We start from the raw sequence: 21,597 nt of genomic DNA on the forward strand, positions 1-21,597 counted from the left end.
CAACGGCTTTTGTCTGCGAGCTCGATCTTGCTTAGAATCCTCGATTTTGGTTCGAGCTTGATTTCGGCTCGAACTCGTGATCTTGGTTCGAGCCCGATCCTGGTTCGAGCCCTCGAATGGATTCCAGGTCGATGTAGGTTGGTTTTTGGATTATCAGCACGATAGATCTACCGGCGCCATGGTTTGATTCTTGTTCGAGTTTGATTATGATATCGATCTCAATACGGACCGGCCTCCCCGGGCTCTAGGTTAGTTCGTGCCCCCCTTCGGGATCTTACTTCGATTCGGGATCTTATTTCGATACACCACCTTTCGAACTGTACCGAACATGCCAAGGCTGAAATCCATTTCGACCGTATACGCCCTCCACTCAATTAGTAATAATAAATTGAAATAGCAACTTCACCCCATCATTGTCATGACGAACAAAATATATGCAAGGGCAGAAATGTACATTATAGCTGCAAACCAAACTCAAAATACGGAAAACCATGCTCCAAAACCACAGGAATTCACAACCAAAAGCCTCCAGTTTTGTTTAGTAGTTAGCAGGTACCTATATATACAATTAGATGTAGAATAATCCATCCCCAGGTAAATCAACCAACATAGAAACCAAGTCTTTTGTAAAAGCACTAGCCTTCTTCAGCAAATTAAACCTTATATAGCTTCATAACCTTAGCAAAAAAAAGTTTCAAGAATCAAAATTGGAAAATGAGTTCAACAAGCAGAGCATGGATTACAGCAACTAGCTTGGGAGTCGTAGAAGCACTGAAAGACCAAGGAATTTGTAGGTGGAACTACGCACTGAGAACAATACATCAGCACGCAAATAACAATGTAAGGTCATATTCACAGGCCAAGAAGCTCTCTTCTCACTCTTCTTCTTTGGTTTCTGCAAACAATTTGAAGCAGTCTGAGTCGTCTTTGAGGAAAGTCATGTATTTGAGCTGTTGGGGTCCTAATTCAATCCTAATAGCAGTTAAATTTAGTGTTATCTTTCTGTACATAGTCTTTGACCATATTGAGAGGCCAAATGATGAATGGTTAAACGAGTAATTTTTAAAGCATGGGGCTAAATAGCCCAGCCAAAATTAATGGATAGACCTTTTTTGTCTTTTGCAATCCACATTACAATATTTTATTGTATTTGCTGAAACATCATACTATCTATTTAGAATTTACGCAAAAGGTAATGAGAATACAACCTACTTTGACCAAGTAGCGTATTCCCTTTAGCTACCGAACGGCCCAATTGGACGAGCATTAAGAGAAAACTCTTAATTAATCTTTGTTTCTTAATTTTCAAAGGTCCGCAAATAGTACAGGAGGAGTTAGAAAACGGGAAAAATTGAAAGAACTGAAACCTTACACTAATTGGTGAAAGATGAAATTGCCAGCAATACCAAACCCCGAGAATAGACTCTGTTCCATAAGTAAATAGAATATACTTCGAGCTTTTGACTTTGGTCAAAAGAGTAGGGTCAATCACAAAGAAGGCATTTATCATTGAGAACTATGGCTATTGCGTTCAAACCTTCTACCAAGCAATTATAAAACATAATTACAAAGAAGAGTAAAATATATAATTGATTTAATAGAAGCATTAATTTGTGACCTATAGGTCACAAGTTTGAGTCGTGAAAGTAGTTATTAATGCTTGCATGGGTAGATTGTATATATCATACTCTTTGGGGACTCTTTGGGGTGCGACCCTTCTTCATAATCTACGTGAATGAGAAATGTTTTGTGCACATAAAGATTAATTCAAATTCTAAATAATACTAGTGGGGTAATGGTATCTCCCAACTATTCGCCAAATTGTAGAGAAAAGGAAAATGACCGGACACTTTTTGCACTAGAGGACCACAATATCATAAAAAAGATTTGCCTATGCTGTTCTTTTCATTATTATGCATGACACCAAATTATGCCTTTCAATGCGCTCAACTTTAATTTGAAAGCTTTGCATCCGCCTGTGGATATAATGAGTTCTTTAACTTCCTCTTGGACCAAAGTAAGAACAAGTCTACAAATAAATATAATTTGCTACATGAAATCCTTCTAATTTGTTGGAGAATCCTAAGCTTGGCTTCGAGGTGTTGGGAGGAATTGGATTCCATCTCAAAGCTTCCTAATCTATGGCTGAACCCTAGACCATTTAATTAATTAACATATTAGCCCAACATATCCCGTGCAATTCTTTTATAATAATAATAATAATTTATTATTATTATATTTATTACTACTACTAAGTAGTGGGCCCGGAAGGCTTTTTTCTCCAAGATGGCATTCCATCTCAGCAATTATATTTGTTTTAAATCGATTAAAATCTGATGTGGCTGTCTGCTAGTTGTTAGGGGTAGTATTGAGCCATTGGATTAACGGTAGGGGCTTGATACCAAATTCAAATGGAGGTATAATTGTCCCATTTTCAATAGTTGAGGGGCAATTTGTGTCCCATTATTATTATTATTATTATTATTATTATTATTATTATTATTATTATTATTATTATTATTATTATTATTATTATTATTATTATCCCAAATTCACCAGATCACCAGTTCAGATTGAGACAGATATGCTCAATACTCTATCAAAAATAAAAATTAATTCTCAGGATCCAAACTTAGACCTATATTTAAGGACAAAATAAATCATTCCTAGAAGTATTAACATAGGCGCTCACCTAACTGATTAAACTAAAAATAGCCAACAGATGTATAATCGATATAATGTGTATAACCGTATATAATTAATGTATAATCTATATATATTAATAAAAAAATAAATTAGACCGGCTATTTGTATAGCATATAACTGCCTTATTTTCAAGACTAGAAAATCCACTTTTATGGAGGTTGTCTACCAATATAACATCTGCTAGTGTAAAAAATCCTTTAAGCTTTCTCATTGAGGAAATACTGATTTTTCCCCTTAAAAATGAAAAGGAAAAGAGCATACGAGTAAAAAGGAAGAAATTCCTCCGTCTTAAACGAACCGATCAGATACTATGGTTTACTGCTACTTTAACGTGTTCAACAAAACAAGTACAAGAGAACTTAAACAGCATACAGCCATGGAGCAAATAACCATGTTCAATGATCCTCCCCAAATGTTGTTAACAATAAAGGCTAAAGCTGAAAGCTCAGTACCAAAAGGATGTTCGATCAGACCACTGCATACAAGCAGGAATATTTCTTTGGCTGCATAAATATTATTGCACAAGAGGGTTAGTAGCTCACAAATACTGAAATTTGGCAATTCCAACAACACAATGAGAGATGGTAAAATTCCTCCTAGTGCACAACACACATCATCTCCAAGACACTGTAAATCAGGTTTTCGAAAACATTTTCCATGTTCAATTCTGAATCTGTCTGTTTCCACGAAACATGTTTCAATTTGGGAAAATTAAATAATTACAATTAATAAACTTGTTAGGTAGTGCTGATCTGATTAATTTTTTTCCCCTTCCATTTATTGGCAGCTTTCCACAAACAAAACTTAAAACCCATGAGCCAAGAGAATACTTAAGCGTATTCACTTATAGATGGGAGCAGCAAACGGGTCGGGTCGGGTCGGGTCGGGTATGAACGGGTCAAAACGGGTAATTCAAAAAAAGGATAAATTATCCGACCCGACCCATCTTTAATACGGATAAAAAACGGGTTATCCGAGCGGATAATATGGTTATCCATATTATCCATGACTTCTTGAATATAATCAATCTTGGGAGAATTCCTAGTCTCCCAATCTTGAGTAGCCCCCAATTTGAGGCTTTAGAAATGTAAAAGTTAAACACATTAGTTATCCATTTTCTAAGTGGATAATATGATTTTTATCCATATTCGACCCGTTTTTAAAATGTTCATTATCCAATCCATTTTCTAATGGATAATATGAGTGGATAACTATTTTCTTTTAACCATTTTGCCACCTCTAATTATAGACCAGCACGAACATGGAGCACTCGTTCCGTGAAAGGCATACAAATCAAACTGTGTAAAAAGTGAGAATTAGGGCACTTGGGGTGAGAAAAAGCTAAAAGCCAGTGTTGATCATGGCTTTTGCCCATTAAACTTGGCCTCTGCTACTAAATAAAAGGCTTATATGATTCTCCCTTCTTTAGTACTATATATATTGATGGGTGGTTAACAAGTTTCTAAAATAAAATATCAAATTACTCATTGTTCTCAAATTCCTTTTCATAATCTAAAAAAATTTGGTTTCATTGTTTTAGTTTTCAAATTGAAGAATCCCGTGAAAACTGTAACTATTTCACCCAAAATCAAGAGATTCAGATACCAAAAACTATTAGAAAATACAAACAAGTGGGAATTAGCACTCACAAGATGTAGTAATATAATACAAACTCAAAGCAATTGAAGGATGTATAGCTAACCAATATCAGGGAATTATTTTGCATATCAATAAAATTCATCACTAAAACTTCAAATGCATGCCACATTTGAATCTAATCACCGAATCTTCAGATCACAAATATCTTGAAAATCATCTAATAGAAAGCAAACTCTCAATTTGGTTATCACAAAATATATGTCTAACCACGATTAAGACACTTCCAAGTTTTCTCTAGCTTCCCTTTACTGACCCTGCCCCATGTCCCCGACTATAAATAACAGACTTGATCATGAACTTTGAAGATCAAGACATCTTTGAATGTAGAAAGCACAAAGGACTTAGTGACAGCTTGTTGTGGCAAGTTAAAGAGCACACAAAGGTAAATATCAGGACAAAGGCAGATAGTATAGACTAAACTTATGAGTATAAATTAGGAATGATAATATGGTAACAGAGTAGCAGAGACAAAGGACAAGTGAATTCGGGGGGGGGGGAGAGAGGAATCTTCTTTTGCACTAATATTTTAATGCTCCCCTCCATTTCACCCATGTTCACAAAATCGGGGTTCCTAAAAGGCAGCCTTAAACACTGTCCAAAAGAGCAGCAATTTAGAGTCTTCTTCAAAAGTCCTCCCTCAAGCGAGTAGTGGTCGAACAGAAACAACATTTATATTTTAGGGATAATACATAATTACCCCTTGAGGTTATCACATTTTACCAGTTGCACTCTCATACTTTGTCCTATGACCCCCTTATATTTGTTTGAAGTGGTCTAAGTTCCACCTTTAGAAACCGATACCAGTCTTAGAAGAAGCAGTGTACTGCACACACCAATCATCTTCTGACGCGTAATTTTTCTTTTTAATACTATATTTTATTTTTCAGTTTTTACAATATTTCTTTCATTAAATATATCTTTTTTCCTAATTTCTCTTTCTTCTTCCCGACTAATATTCGTCTTTTTCACTGGTAAGAATGAGGAATCCGGCGATTGAATAGAAATTATAACCGGAGGAACGAAAAGCCACCATCTTCAAGAAAGAAAGCCACTCAGCCCATCAAACCAGAGTGGAAAAAAAAGCAAGAAGCGGGGTGGGCTTACTACTCAGATGTTTTCGACAGTTATCCGCTCCGCACTTGGCTACCCAGCGTTTACCGTGGGCACGATAACAGGTACACCAGAGGTGCGTCCTTCCCGGTCCTCTTTGTACTAAGGGAAAGGTCTTCTCAATGCTCTAACGCCCACACCGGATATGGAACGAATTGTCTCACGACGTTCTGAACCCAGCTCACATACTGCTTTAATGGGCGAACAGCCCAACCCTTGAAACATAGTACAGCCCCAGGTGGCAAAGAGCCGACATCGAGGTGCCAACTCCAAAATAATCCAGCTTGCACATAATGTGATTTGGCGGCAATTTCTAAAGTGAAAAAAGGAAACCATCGAAAATTACTAGAAAATCTTCGGCTACCCCTCTGCCTAAAATCTCCAGCCCGGAAAATCTCCCCTTTCATCCATCAATACCACTAGTTAAACACAGTCAAACCAAAAAATTGAGAGAAAAGACCTTAAACCACCACTGCAAAGACAAGCAACCACTTCCACTCCAAGTCATCACTAATCAAAATCTAAAAACCAAAACTTTAAAATGCCAGTGCTTCAGATAATAGGAAGTGGTTGAGGAGGTGATGGGAGAAGAAAGAAAAACGAACCGTAAAAGAAATAGAAGAATAGAGAAAGAAAAATGAAGGGAGGTACTGGAAGTGGGGAGAAGGTGTTGTGAAGCGTGGAGGCGGGGAAATGGCTGAATAGTTCTCTGGCAAGGTGAAGAAAACAAGAAGAAAGAGAAAAAGGAAAGAAAAGGAAAAGGAAAAGGAAAAGGAAAATAAAAAGATTGAAAACAATAATGAAAAAAATGGTCAAATGCGTTATTTTGGAATTCTGACGCGCCTGATTTTCATGCAAACAGTCATAGGATCCCCAAGGTTGCAATTGGTAAAGAGGGACAACCCCAATGGGTAATTATGTATTATCCCTATATCTTATAGTACAGATATCTCTTTAAGGTACTCATTTTACATGCTTCCTCCTAAACTTTCCGTTTAATTTTGGAATTTCCTACAATGTTTCATATTTCCTACTAATAATATTATTCTAAACGACTTCCATGAGCTTCAAGAATTGAAATTTATTAAATTTATCAACTTTAAATTTTGATGTCAAGTTTCCAATAAAAAATAACTTTTCAACTACTCTTCTAATATTTTCTTCCACTACTACTTATTTATAATATACAAGCCAAACTAATCACACAAACTCCATCCTCAGTCAAACATGTCCAGTAAAACAGGCAGAGGAGTGGCATTTGTTTTGAGAATTCTAAACATCAACACTACTAGTTTGTCCATTTTTTGCTTTTAGGATCAGCAAGCATTAAGGTAAGGTTGTGCTGAAGGTCACAGTTCTTTGGTCAACTCTATAAGTTGAAAGAGCAAGTAGCACGATATCACAAGTCGGTTCTTAAAGCATGTTAATATTTTTTGCAATTAGTCTATGTTTTACTGCAGCTAGCTCACTTGGAGCTCATGGTGGATCTTAGATTTTATTTGTAGGTGGGAGACTTGGAGACTCCAGAATAAACATGTTATAAACTTTAGAAAGAAATATCAATGCTTTAAAACATCAGAAGAAAAATAAGATAAGTCTAACAGTTCCCATAACAACCTATAATACCTGAGGCCTGATGATAGGGAATTCCAAATTATACTCTAAACCTTGCTCAACCTTGCCATCTTCCTCAATCATCGCTTGAAAAATGTCCTTGCCGCCCTTGGATGTCTTGACCGAAAAGGTAACATAGAAAATGAAGTTACGACAGCCACCTCCATTCACCTTCAAAATATTGTCAACCTCCCACTCGGTGCCCTAAGACCAGTACAAAGGTAATTTTATAAGTCATCAAGAGGAAAACAATGGAAAAAGGAAAGCACAAGACAAATGAAAGTGCAGCTTGAGCATACATATTTCTCATTGTATATCTTAAGTGCCCTTCCTGCATAATCCTTCAATAGGACGACATTCTCAGGTTTGTCTAAGAAGAATGGCATCGGAAAAACTGTAATCATCATGCATTCTCCTGGAAAATCTTTGATCTCAAATCCCTAACAAATTACAAGCTAACAAATGAGACACAAAAATCGCCTTTATTTCCTGATAAGAAGAGACAAACATCAGCTATTGCATCCACTTTGTTCCTGCGACAAGTTAACTTTCAAATAGATGATTCATAAATTGCAAAAGTTATTCTGTGCAAGTTTTTCAAGAATGTATTAGCTTGTGGTTACCAAATTCTAATAGTAATTTGCCGCGATAACTAATGCCATTTAGCTTTATGGAACCACTTTAAACGGAGCATAGGTTACACGTATTCTTCTCTTTTCCTATACTTTATTTGGCAAGTGAATTTCATGAATCTTGAACCATAATCCCACAGTAATAGAAAAGAACTTGGCAGCTAGACAAAACTTGGCAGTGAATTTCATGAATCTTGAACCATAATCCCACAGTAATCATTCTCCCCCATGATTCTACCGTTAGTCTGAACATGGCAGTGATCATGTGCATCATTCTATGCCATGGCTAACTTATAAAAAGCCAGGCACCAAAAACTAACTAACTAGCATGCACCAAAAAGCCATGGTTAACCTATAAGAAGTTAGAAAATCATATATAGAGAAACAAAAGTAGCAAAAGCAAAATGAGATCATAGTCATAACAGGAAATATAATTATAATATCTGAATACAGATTATTGTACATTTCATCTAGCATGCACCAATAGACATAGTTAACTAATGCAAAGTTAGAGCGAGATAGACAGACTAAAAGTAACTCATGCTCAACAGAATCATCCCCAAAAGGGGAAACAAAATTACATACACATTGATGTACATATTATCGATGCACATTGTTTACCCGAAAAATCGGATAACGTTAAATTTAGATATGGTTCTAAGGGTATGCGAATTCCTTTGATACAAAATGACAATACATGTAATTTTGCTATAAAACGGGAATGATGGACGGGAGACTGAAAATGAGTTAGAAAAACAAGCACAATAAAATCTTAATGTATCTTGGAGGACTTTTCTCTATTGCAGTCTATCCCCTTTTTATAGTAGAGGATCACTGCTTTATCTATAACAACATAATAAAATAATACATATAGTGGAGGACCCATGATAGCTTGTCTCTTCCTTGATTCTCGCCAAGATTCTCTCCTTCGGTGCGGTTGTAACGGCTCTTGTTTGCGAGCTTGGCACTGGCTCGAGCTCGGTGTTAGATCTATATTCGGGGCCTGTATCGATCGGTGTTGCCCCGTAGTCCGATTCGGACACGGGCTCGATAATGATATCGAGTTTTGCCGTTTATAGCTCGAAGCTCGACGTCCCTACTTCGGAATTCGTCTGAGTTTGTCATGTGGATACCCTTCGATTGAAACGTCATTGTCTCGACCCGTCTTTATGACTGAGAATCGGTTTTGACCGTACACAGATAGTCCCCTCGTTTCAAGGAAAGAATCTGGCGAGGAACGATATGATTTCCCTGCGGCTCGATCAAATTTATGCTGACGTTTCTATCGAACCCGATCTTGACGTATGTGATATCTGTCCCATCGACTCGGTTTTACCGAAGCATTTAATGTGTATCAAATGGTGGTCGGCCACCGCTGATACCGAACCGTCATGCCTTAGTCTATAAATAGTCTTCCCATACAACCTTTACCACTTTTGCGCCTTCTCTTCTTCCAAACTTTCTTATTTATCCTCTCTATTTCGCTGCTGCGGGGCCGCCCATACCAGAACTTTGGTGTTGTCTATTTTTTCACCTTCCTTTGCATTCTTTCCTTTCATATCAATGGCGAAAACTTCCAAAACCGTACCTCAGAAGGAGAAAGCTCCTTCCCCACGACCGTCTGATGATAAGGCGCCGGTGGAGCCGTCAGTTCATGACTATGTTCCTGGCCCGTGCACTTTGAAGACCGATTTTAAGGTGGAGAATACTTCCTCCGTTCCGGGTCGATGTGAACACGTATCGATGTATACGTGCTCTATAACGGAGGATCACCTCGAGGCCGTCCGAAAAGACTGCAACTGGGGTTCCGAGGTCGTGTTGCAAATTCCATCTTCTGATGAGAGTGTTACCACTTACGTGGAGGGGTTTTTAAGTGTTTATACTTATCCCTTCATGCTGGGACCCGTCGACCCGGTGATTATTGATTTCTACAAAAGGTATCAAGTCACCCTTGGCCAAATTCATCCCTCTCTATGGCGTATAGTGATCCTATTGCGTTTCTTCTCTATCAAAGCCAGGGGGGTGGATTTTTCTCTGAACCACCTCATACGACTGTATCGGCTTCAAATCTTTCGGGAATTAATCAGACTTCATCGTCGGGCATCGAAGGCTTTGATGTCGAGCATCGATGAAGACAAGGATCGGGGTTGGATGGGTCGTTATATTCGAGTGAGGTCCCGTGATCTCATTCCGGAGGAGAAGATGCCGTTCCCTGAAGAATGGAATTTTGACCGTAAGTGATTTTTGTTCACTTTTCATGTCGTTTTCCGATTTTTTCTGATGTCCTTCCCTGATGTTCAGCTACCTCTTGGATGCCACAAGCGGTGCCTGACCTCGAGGACTGGGTTCGGAAGTTAGCCTCGACCTCCTCTTATGCCGAGCGCGCTTAAAGTGATTTGGCAAAAGGCAGATGGGAGGCCAAGAACCATGGTGAGGTTTGCTTCTTATTTCCTTCGAAGTATTCTTTGCGTTCTATTCGTTACCGATTTCCTTTTGTGCAGGCGTAACCAGGGATGCCGCTTTGAGGCCTTCGAGCGGTGAAGAAGGAAACAAGTCCCAAGTCCCTAAACAGGGGGAAGATATAAGCGAAGAGCTTCCTCTCGGTCAGAGGACCCAAAGCCCAAAACTCGAAGGGTGAGGAGAAAAGTAATTGCCATTAGTAGGTTTCGAGTCGATCTTAGCCAGTGTGAGGCCGAGCTTCGGAAGGTCTCAGGTGAGAGAGATGCCCTGCGGCTTCTTTGCAGCCAAAAGGACGAGGCTATAAAGGACCTCCAAGCGGATTTGACTAAGGTCCGTGAAGAAGGGGTTAAGCTCGATAAGCAGGTGAGCCTCGTTCTGTTAAAGTATGGGTCTGACTCAACCGTGGAAGTTAACCCTTCGTTGTCTCAGTTGTAGCAAAAGATCTAAAAGATCGTGTTACTTCGAGAAGAAGTCGATCAAATCCGAGCTGAATGCAATCGGTGGAAGGAGACCCTCGACCGCCTGGCAGCGGAAAAAGAAACCATCTTAACAAAATTATTATCGGCCGACGTTCAACTTCGAAGTGCCAAGCAAAAGGGGTCGGTTCAAGCTAAGAAGATCGAGGAGCTTGAAACACGACTTGTTGAGGCTAAGGCGAAGGTTGAGTCATCGAAAGTCTTGGCGGATAAGTCCATTGCTGTATATCGGGCTGATGCTGAGACTGCTCAGATGGAGGCCCGGGAAGCGGCGAAGACCGCCGATACTCGAGCTCATTGGGTAGCCGAACTTTCCAAGTGTAGGTCTCGGAGGGAGACCCTCGAGGAAATATACGCTCGAGGTTTCGACCTCACCGAAGATGTAAAAAAGGCAAAAGAGCTTGAAGCGGAAGCTGAAGCCTTGGCTTCTGATGATGATGATGATGGTAGCAAAAGCGGATCTGAGGACGGGGAAGAGCTCGACCAGGAAGCTTAATTTCTAATTCTTCATGTTTGCAATTTAATCACGTAGGCAATTTTTGTATATATATGTATAACGAGGTCGACTTGTTTTTGTTTTGTGAAGACTTTTAATCGAATGTTGACCCTGTAGTCTCTCTGATCAATCAGATTTGTAGCCCCTGGGTTCGTTTGTTGGGTCGATGGTTCAAACTTTGAAGGAACATAATCCATAGGTGTAATGTACTGGTTGAGTTAATGTAAACTCAAAGTAAAAGTAGCTGATTAGCCGTTGAGTGAATGTTTTGAACTTGAAATATTGTAGCCCGTAGGCATAATGGTCGAGTGAGTGCTTGCTCGAACTCGGAATAATAGTAGCCCGTAGGCTTAATAGTCGAGTGAATGTTTCGAACTCAAGATAATGTGGCCCGTAGGCGCAATGGTCGAGTGAGTGTTTGCTCGAACTCGAAATAAAGGAAGCCCGTAGGCTTAATAGTCGAATGAAGAACTCGAGATAATGTGGCCCGTAGGCTTAATGGTCGAGTGAGTGTTTGCTCGAACTCGAAATAAAGGTAGCCCGTAGGCGTAATGGTCGAGTGAATGTTTCGAACTCGGAATGTCGTAGCCCGTAGGTGTAATGGTCGAGTGAATGTTTCGAACTCGAGATAATGTGGCCCGTAGGCGCAATGGTCGAGTGAGTGTTTGCTCGAACTCGAAATAAAGGTAGCCCGTAGGCTTAGTCGTCGAGTGAATGTTTCAAACTCGGAATAATGTAAGTAGCCCGTAGGCTTAATTCTGGTTGCACAATAAATCTCAAGTCATAGCACACGTGTTTATGTTTGGGCCAATCTATATGAGCATGGTTCATTTTGACCATTTGGCTCTTACAATTTTTCCTGTTGGAACCCTATTGTTTGTGAGATGACTTTCTTGCATCTGCACTCGATGTATTTGAGGGACCTGATGCTCCCCCGGTATTCGAGGTCAGTTGGAAAGAGGCCTCGGATATTGTCAAAAGTGCAGCACGATTGATGGTTGCCTCATTAAAAACCTTGCCGAAAAACCCATTTGGAAAAAAAACGGTCTAAGGGAAAAAGAGTGCAACGAGTGCTTTTGAGCGAAAGATCTTCTTCTGCTCTTGTTCGGACTTCTGCATGGGTCAATTAGATGAATATGGAAAGGTCGTACCTTAGCAGTAGTACCATTTTAGATGTGATATATTCCAACTGCTTGATAGTTGTTTGCCGTTTATGATGCCGAGCCTGTATGATCCTTTTCCAACGTTCTCGAGCACCTGGTATGGTCCTTCCTAATTTGGTCCTAATTTTCCTTCGTTTGGATTCCGAGTATTGATGGTGACTTTTCTTAACACTAAATCCCCGGGCTAGAAATGGCGAAGTTTAGTTCTTCGATTATAATACCTTTCGATTCGTTGCTTTTGGGCGGCCAATCGGATGAGGGCAGCTTCTCGTCCTTCGTCTGATAATTCAAGGCTGGTGTTCTTAGCCTCGTTATTTGATTCTTCCGTCATAAATCGAAATCTGAGACTAGGTTCACCGACTTCGACTGGTATTAATGCTTCGGAATCATATACTAAGGAGAATGGGGTCGCCCCGTACTGGATTTTGACGTTATTCGGTATGCCCAAAGGACTTCGGGCAGGATTTCTCTCCATTTTCCCTTCGCGTCGTTCAATCTCTTCTTCAGGTTTTGAAGAATAGTCTTGTTCGTTGATTCGGCCTGACCGTTCCCACTAGGTGGTATGGTGTTGATAATATCCTCCTTATTTTGTGATCTTCGAAGAATTTTGTAATTTTGCTGCCAATGAATTGCTTCCCATTGTCGCACACTATTTCGGCGGGTATCCCGAATCGGCATATGGTATGATCCCAAATAAAGTCTATAACTTCTTTCTCTCTTATTTTCTCGAACGCCTGCGCTTCAACCCATTTAGAAAAATAGTCAGTCATAAATAAAATAAATTTGGCTTTACCTGGGGTCGATGGCAGAGGGCCGACGATGTCCATTCCCCATTTCATGAATGGCCATGGGGATAGGACCGAGTGAAGTTGCTCTCCGGGTTGATGAATCATTGGCGCAAACCTTTGACATTTGTCACATTTATGAACAAATTCTTTCGCATCCTTGCCCATATCGATCCAATAATACCCCGCTCTGATCACTTTTCGAACTAATGTGTCGGTACCGGAGTGATTGCCACAAGTGCCCTCGTGTACTTCCCGGAGGATGTAATTGGTATCTCCCGGACCCACGCATACCGCCATCGGTCCATCGAATGTTCTTCGATATAATGTTCCATCCGCAGCCAACGTGAATCGAGCAACTATAGTTCGCAGGGCCCTGGAATCTTTAGGGTCTGAAGGGAGCTTTCCATTTCTTAAGTATTCAATATACTTGTTTCTCCAGTCCCAGGTTAAGCTAGTAGAATTTATTTCGGCGTACCCATCTTCGATTACCGATCTTGAAAGTTAAACGACAGTCCCCGAGCTCAAATCATCTACCTCGACCGACGATCCCAAATTTGCAAGAGCATCGGCCTCATTATTCCGTTCTCGTGGAACATGCCGTAGGGTCCATTGTTTGAAATGGTGTAAAGTGATAAGCAGTTTGTCCAAATACCTTTGCATCCTACCTTCTCGGACTTCGAAGGTTTTGTTTACTTGACTCACCACCAGGAAAGAGTCACAATGCGCCTCAATGACTTCTGCTCCCAAGTTTCTAGCTAGTTCGAGACCTGCAATCATGGCTTCATACTCGGCCTCATTACTAGTTAATCTGATAGTTTTAATAGCTTGCCTAATAATGTTACCCATGGGGGGTTTCAAAACTATGCCTAACCCGGACCCCTTGATATTCGAAGCACCGTCCGTAAAAAAGATCCATACCCCGAACGATATACCTGATTTCAAAAGGAGTTCCTTTTCGACTTCGGGTATGAGGGTTGGCGTGAAGTCGGCCACGAAGTCTGCCAAAATTTGAGACTTGATGGCCGTATGGGGTTGATATTCGATATCGTACCCACTGAGTTCGATGGCCCATTTGGCCAATCGGCCTGATAGTTCAGGCCTATGTAAAATATTACGGAGTGGGTAGGTGGTTAATATGCTTATGGGGTGACATTGAAAGTACGGCCTTAACTTTCTAGATGCGCTTACCAGCGCAAGTGCCAATTTTTCTAAGTGCGGATACCTAGTTTCCGCTTCTCCTAAGGTCCGACTTACGTAATAAACGGGAAATTGCGTACCTTGATCTTCTCGAACTAGGACACTGCTTACGGCAACTTCCGATACCGCCAAGTACAAGAATAGTTTTTCGTCGGTTTTTGGAGTTTGAAGCAGTGGTGGGCTCGATAGATATCATTTCAAATCCTGTAACGCTTGTTGGCATTCCGGTGTCCAGGCGAAGTCGTTCTTCTTTTTGAATAGGGAGAAAAATTTGTGACTTCGATCTGATGATCTTGAAATGAACCGGCCTAAGGCTGCAATTCTTCCCGTTAACCTCTGTACAGCTTTCACGCTGTCCACGATGGTGATGTCTTCGATGGCCTTGATTTTGTCGGGGTTGATCTCAATTCCCCGATTTGACACCATGAAGCCGAGGAATTTGCCCGAACCGATCCCGAAAGCACATTTTTCGGGGTTGAGCTTCATGTTGTATTTCCTCAGAATCTCGAATGTTTCCTACAAATGGGCCAAATGGTCCTCTGCGCGCAGGGACTTAACTAGCATGTCATCAATATAGACTTCCATTATTTTACCTATTTGTTCTTCGAACATTCTTTTTACTAGGCGTTGATAAGTAGCTCCTGCATTTTTTAGCCCGAAGGGCATTACGTTATAACAATATGTTCCATGTCGGGTCACAAATGAAGTCTTTTCCCGATCGTCCGGGTTCATCTGAATTTGATTATACCCGGAATAGGCGTCGAGAAAGGTGAGGATCTCGTGGCCGGCCGTGGCATCGATCATGCGATCGATGTTGGGCAGTGGAAAGGAATCTTTGGGGCATGCTTTGTTCAAATCCTTATAGTCCACACACATTCTAAGTTTGTTTCCTTTTTAGGTACTACAACCACATTGGCTAACCATTCGGGATATTTTACCTCCCGAATGGACCCTATCTTGAGAAGTTTGGTTACCTCGTCCTTTATGAATGCGTGTTTTTCCTCGGACTGGGGCCTTCTTTTTTGCTTCACCGGTCTAAACCTAGGGTTCAAGCTTAGCTGGTGCGCCGTTATATCCGGCGGGATCCCTGTTATATCTAAATGGGACCAGGCAAAACAGTCGATATTATTGATAAGAAATTGAATGAGTTTCTTCCTGAATTCGGGGCTCAAACCCGTTCCCAGGTATACCTTTCGTTCGGGCCAGTGTTAGATCAGTATGATTTACTCCAGTTCCTCAATTGTTGATTTGGTGGCATCAAAATCATCGAGGGTTACGAAGGATCGAGGGATCCATCGGTCATCATCATCTTCTTCAATGTTCTGCTTACCTGGCTGGGTCGAAGCCGATGTCTGTGATTGCTATTTGGCCCTCTGCTCTCCGATTGTGTCTCCTTCTGAACCTGATCCTTTTATCGGTGAAGACGAGGATATTGATTTTGCTTCTTCGACGGAGAACATTTCCTTTGCGGCCGGTTGTTCTCCGTACACTATTTTGACACCTCCCGATGTTGGGAATTTGAGGACCTGGTGTAGGGTCGAGGGTACGGCTTTCATGTTGTGGATCCACGGCCTTCCGAAAAGGGCGTTATATCTCATATCACCTTCGATCACGTGAAACTTTGTTTCCTGGATGGTTCCGGCCACGTTTATTGGTAGGGTAATCTCGCCTTTGGTGGTTTCACATGCCATAATGAATCCGTTTAGAACCAGAGTTGCGGGTACGACCTGATCTTGCAGGCCGAGTTGTTCTACGACCCTCGATCTGATGATATTGGCCGAGCTACCTGGATCAATTAACACACGCTTAATCTTAGTTTTATTCATGAGTACGGATATTACCAGTGCATCGTTATGGGGTTGGATGATTCCCTCTGTATCTTCATCACTGAAGGACAAAGTCCCTATGGGTGTATAATCTTGAGTTCGAGATCGCTTTTCCCTCACAACCGATATTTTAGGGCGTTTAAGCATCGGTCCCTAAGGGGCATCGACGCCGCCGATGATCATGTGAATGACGTGTTGCGGTTCTTCTGGCTCGTTTTGCTCGCCAAATTCCTTGTTCCTAAAATGGTTCTTCGCCCTATCACTCAGAAATTCCCGAAGGTGTCCTTTGTTAAATAAGCGGGCCACTTCCTCTCTTAGTTGCCTGCAATCTTCCGTTCTGTGGACATGGGTGCCATGATATTCGCACATTTGATTAGGATTCCTTTGGGCAGGATCGGTCTGCATGGGTCGAGGCCATCTGGTGTCTTTGATGTGTTCGATGGCCGATACGATGGCGGATGTACTAATATTGAAATTATACTCCGATAATCGAGGGACTTCTATAAGATCGACATATTTATCAAAACCGCTCTTGCTCATAAGTCCCCGAGAATTTTGTCCCCGATCAGTCCTTCGGTTGTTCTGAACCGCATCACGTGCTGAACCGTTATTCATCCGATCCGTGTCGTACGGTTGGTATCGGTCTCTGTTTGACCTTTGTTCTCTGTTGATTTCCCTCTGATTTTTAGTGGCTGTATATTTCTGACGTACGGGCCCATACGGAGCTCCAAATTGATCATCTTCAGCCCTGATTTTTGATTGGTACCGGTTGGGTACATCTGCCCAAGTCATTGCTGGGTTCTCGATCAAATTTTGTTTCAGCCTACGTGATGCTGTCGAACTTAGCCCATTCAGTCCTTGGGTGAAAGCTTGTACGGCCCAATCGTCTGTGACCGGTGGCAAGTCCATACGTTCCATTTGAAATCGGGATACGAATTCCCTCAGCATTTCGTTACCCCTTTGTTTTACTTTGAAGAGATCTGATTTCTTTGTTGCAACCTTTATGGCACCAGCATGTGTTTTTAAGAACGAATCTACTAACATGGCAAAAGAATCAATGGAATTTGGTGGTAAGTTGCGATACCAGATCATTGCTCCCTTCGCGAGGGTCTCTCCAAACTTTTTCAACAACACGGATTCGATCTCATCATCCTCCAAATCGTTGCCTTTGATGGCACATGTGTAGGAGGTGACGTGTTCAAGAGGATCGGTCGTACCGTTATATTTGGGAATTTCAGGCATACGGAATTTTTTGGGGATTGGTTTTGGGCCGCGCTCGAGGGAAAAGGCTTTTGTATGAATTTTTTCGAATCGAGCCCTTTTATCATTGGCGGAGCCCCCGGGATTTGATCGACCCTAGCGTTATACGTTTTCACTTTTTTGTCGTTGGCTTCGACTCGTTTTGTGAGTTTCTCGAGCAATTTAGCAATTTTAGGAGCGGTCCCCGATTCCTGCTCGTTTGATTTCACTATGGCGGGCTCCGTTCTGGGGGTGACTTCTCGAAGAAGCGGATTGGAGTTCGGCCTGCTTTGCATATGAGTTCGGCTCTGCAACTGAGCTATCGCTGTTTGTTGGGCTTGTAACATTTCGAAAATCATACGCAAGCTGGCCCCGATTTCCCCCGTGTTGTAGGTGTCTCAGGCTATGGGTCGAGCACCGCCCTGAACGCTTCTTTCCGGTTCAGAACGCTAATTCGCTTCTAGAGCTATTTGTGAATTGATATCCAATGGTACTTCGGCTCGAATTTCGGGTTCTTCGATTCGAGCCTCGTTGCCGTCGTCAGGTAGCCTTCCGGCCCTGAGCACCAAGTTGTTGGTTTCATCTTGAAGGCCGGCTTCGAGGTCAATAGGTAGAGCCATTTTGAAGTTGTAAGCTGGAGTGTACTGTAGATTTATATCAAACAATCACTGTTACCCTTAGCCCCACGGTGGGCGCAAAACTGTTTACCCGAAAAATCGGATAACGTTAAATTTAGATATGGTTCTAAGGGTATGCGAATTCCTTTGATACAAAATGACAATACAGGTAATTTTGCTATAAAACAGGAATGATGGACGGGAGACTGAAAATGAGTTAGAAAAACAAGCACAATGAAATCTTAATGTATCTTGGAGGACTTTTCTCTATTACAGTCTATCCCCTTTTTATAGTAGAGGATCACTGCTTTATCTATAACAACATAATAAAATAATACATATAGTGGAGGACCCATGATGATTTGTCTCTTCCTTGATTCTCGCCAAGATTCTCTCCCTCGGTGCGGTTGTAACGGCTCTTGTCTGCGAGCTTGGCACTGGCTCGAGCTCGGTGTTAGATCGAACTCCCAGTCTTGGTTCGAGCTCGGTTCTGCCTTGGGGCATCGATATTCGGGGCCTGTATCGATCGGTGTTGCCCCGTAGTTCGATTCGGACACGGGCTCGATAATGATATCGAGTTTTGCCGTTTATAGCTCGAAGCTCGACGTCCCTACTTCGGAATTCGTCCGAGCTTGTCATGTGGATACCCTTCGATTGAAACGTCATTGTCTCGACCTGTCTTTATGACTGAGAATCGGTTTTGACCGTACACACACATATTACTCAAAAGGGAGCTCCATGTATAAGACACGCAACATACACACAAGTGTGTGTGTGTATATATATTTTCTTTTTTATTTTTTTATTTTTTATGATGATGGTGTCCGGGCCTGCTTGGTAGGAAAACTCTTACTACCAAGGCTTAGGCAGATGGATCGAAATAAATTAGTATTTTTTGTCTCCACTGGTATTTAAACCTGAGAGCTTGGTTCTTCTCCCACTTTATTTAACCCTCGGGTGCTAGAACTAGTTAAAGGTTAGCAAATTATGGGGTATTTTTCTGTATATTGCATGGAAAACAAATGGAGTAAAACATGTTGAGCTGTTGGATAGTAGCCTAGATCAACCAGGCCATTCTGTAATCGTTAATTATATTGATCACCGATTATTTTCCTGATTCATGAAGAATTTTATGTATTAATGGGGGGATTGGGGGAAAATTGAATGACATGGGTTAATTAGGTACCTCACTCTCCTCGACCTGTTTGAGGTACTTCGCCCAAACAACTCTGTCCATCTTTTTGGGGGATATGAGCGATACCCTTCTGACTCATACCCATCATCTAGAGGATTTATGGGACTGGACGTACCATTCTCATCACCGGTGAAAGTCATCTTGCAATCGTCCTCTTCATTAACATTCTCCGGCGGGATCTCCCTTGCGTCAGAGAAATCTCTGCTCCGAACCTCTGCTGACGAAGAAGCCACGCTCTGAAATCACACAAATTGGATCACAACCTACAGCCTACCCGGATTTATGTAGTACTTGTATAGTGTAATTAATATAAAGTGTATATAAAAAGAACAAATTATTGCGTCTATACCTCATACCGTTGAATACATAGGTTTTAAGAAATTACATAAAATATTATTAACTAATATATATATAAATTATAAAATAAATATCATAATAAAAAATCGTAGGTTCCTCAAAAATATTGAATTGATCCGATTTAGCTAAAATAAATAAATAAATCTTGCTCCAATCCCTCATACTTCAGATGTCTCATTATAACTTCAAGCTTTACCTCCCATTATTGAAGTTATCTGATTTTCTTTTTTCTTATGGTATTAATTAATAAAATATACTTGATAAAAAAATAAATAACAAATTATAACATAATCTATTCTTATTCTCTAAAATTATGTTGTATGAACTTGACATGATATCCTTTCATAAGTACTTCTATAAGTTGATATTGAGTTAAAGAGTTTGCCAAAAGGTTGGGAGAGAATTTGTATCTTGGGAGTAGTATTTATTAGAATATATACTGATATCTTTGTATACAAATATTATAGAATGAGTTTTTAATTAAAAGGTAAAAAAATCGTACAACTTTATATGTGCATGCATTTTGGTCTATCAACTTTTTACATTAGATACTTCCACTTTTATAGTAATCTAGTTTTCATGTACGTTTTTTGTGTGTATCTCATATCAATGAGTATGCAATTTTAAGAAATCACATAAATAATTTTTAAAAATACCAAATTGATGTTATTGCTATTATCTAATACAACAAAATAATATTTATCCAAAATATTTCCTTGGACTTAAGAGAATTATTATATGAAAACTGTTGTTGTTCCTAGTACCTAATACTAAACACAAAAGTACTTTTATCACAATTATTCAAAGATTTATCAATTAATACAGATTTTAAAAAAATCTTTTGGTGTCACGGCCCGAAATTCCCACCTTCAGGACCGTGATGGCGTCTAATATTTCACTTGCTAGGCAAGCCAATGTTAGAATAATTTTAATCATTTTTAAACAAATTAAATTAAACAAAAGTTCATTACTGAAATAAAGTGCGGAAGACCATAACAAACGAACCATCCAAATACATCCCCGAATCTGGTGTCACAAGTGCACGAGCTACTAGAATAATAAAAATAAAGGCCTGAATAAAATTCAAGCTGTTTGAAAGATAATACACATCTAAGATAAGATAGAACGAGACTTTAGAACTGCGGATGTTGTGTAGTTATACCTTCTGATAACCCAAAAAGTCATCTTTAAATTTAATAATTAATTTTGTGTTCTAAGACCTCGAAAAGCACTATTTTATCATTCCTTGACTTGCGTGCACAGTCCGTATAATTTTTCGAAAAGTTTTTATGTGAAAAATAGATTAAAATATGAAATAGAGCCTTAAAAACTCAACTGAGTTGACTTTGGTCAACATTTTGAGCAAATGAATCCAGATCAGTATTTTGACAATTTTAGTAGGTCCGTATTGTAATTTGGGACTTCGGCGTATGCCCAGAATTTAATTTGGAGGCCCCTAGCTCAAGTTATGGCCATTTAACGGAAACTAGAAATTTAAAGGTTAAAGATTTTCAAAGTTTAACCACGGATTTGACTTTTTGATATCGGGGTCGGAATCCGATTCCAAAAATTTGAATAGCTGTGTTATATCATTTATGACTTGTGTGCCAAGTTTGAAGTCATTCCGGATTCATTTAACATGTTTCGGCACAAGTTTTGGTAAATGGTAAAGTTTGAAACTCTTACGTTCGAATCGAGGTGTGAATTATAATTTCGATGTTGTTTGATGTGATTTGAGACTCCGAGTAAGTCCGTATTATGTTACGGGACTTGTTGGGATAATTGAACGAGGTCCCGAGTGACTTGGGTGAGTTTCAGACATGTTTCAGATAATTTTTGCAAAAACTACCAGTTCTGGTGTTTCGCACCTGCGAGTTTTGGAGCGCAGGTGCGGCGCCGCTTCTGAGGCTCGGCCTTCGCAAATGTGGAAGGCACCGCTTCTGCGTCTCCTTCATGAGCTTCTACGCAGCCGCAAATGCGGCTCAAGTTCAGCAGATGCGGACACACTCTAGGCAAGCCATTTCGCAGATGGGAGATTTTTCTCGCAAATGCGAAAATAAGT

The 21,597-nt window shown here is 40.5% G+C and overlaps 2 protein-coding genes across 2 annotated transcripts; one reads left to right on the plus strand and one right to left on the minus strand.

The window, feature by feature from the left end:
- Window positions 1-507: 507 nt before the first annotated feature.
- Window positions 508-1,114, plus strand: LOC104117089 (uncharacterized). The gene has a single exon (XM_009628071.4). It carries the CDS (start codon window positions 715-717, stop codon window positions 1,057-1,059), a length of 345 nt encoding a protein of 114 aa, XP_009626366.1. The 5' UTR covers window positions 508-714; the 3' UTR covers window positions 1,060-1,114.
- A 1,880-nt stretch (window positions 1,115-2,994) lies between these two features.
- LOC104117088 (uncharacterized) lies at window positions 2,995-19,468 on the minus strand. Its single transcript, XM_070181382.1, has 4 exons — window positions 19,170-19,468; window positions 7,389-7,529; window positions 7,102-7,293; window positions 2,995-3,209 (listed from the first exon to the last, which is right to left on the minus strand). Exons 1-4 carry the CDS (start codon window positions 19,218-19,220, stop codon window positions 3,174-3,176), a joined length of 420 nt encoding a protein of 139 aa, XP_070037483.1. The 5' UTR covers window positions 19,221-19,468; the 3' UTR covers window positions 2,995-3,173.
- Window positions 19,469-21,597: the final 2,129 nt, after the last annotated feature.

Source organism: Nicotiana tomentosiformis, chromosome 7, assembly GCF_000390325.3.
Source record: "Nicotiana tomentosiformis chromosome 7, ASM39032v3, whole genome shotgun sequence".
Classification (NCBI taxonomy): domain Eukaryota; kingdom Viridiplantae; phylum Streptophyta; class Magnoliopsida; order Solanales; family Solanaceae; genus Nicotiana; species Nicotiana tomentosiformis.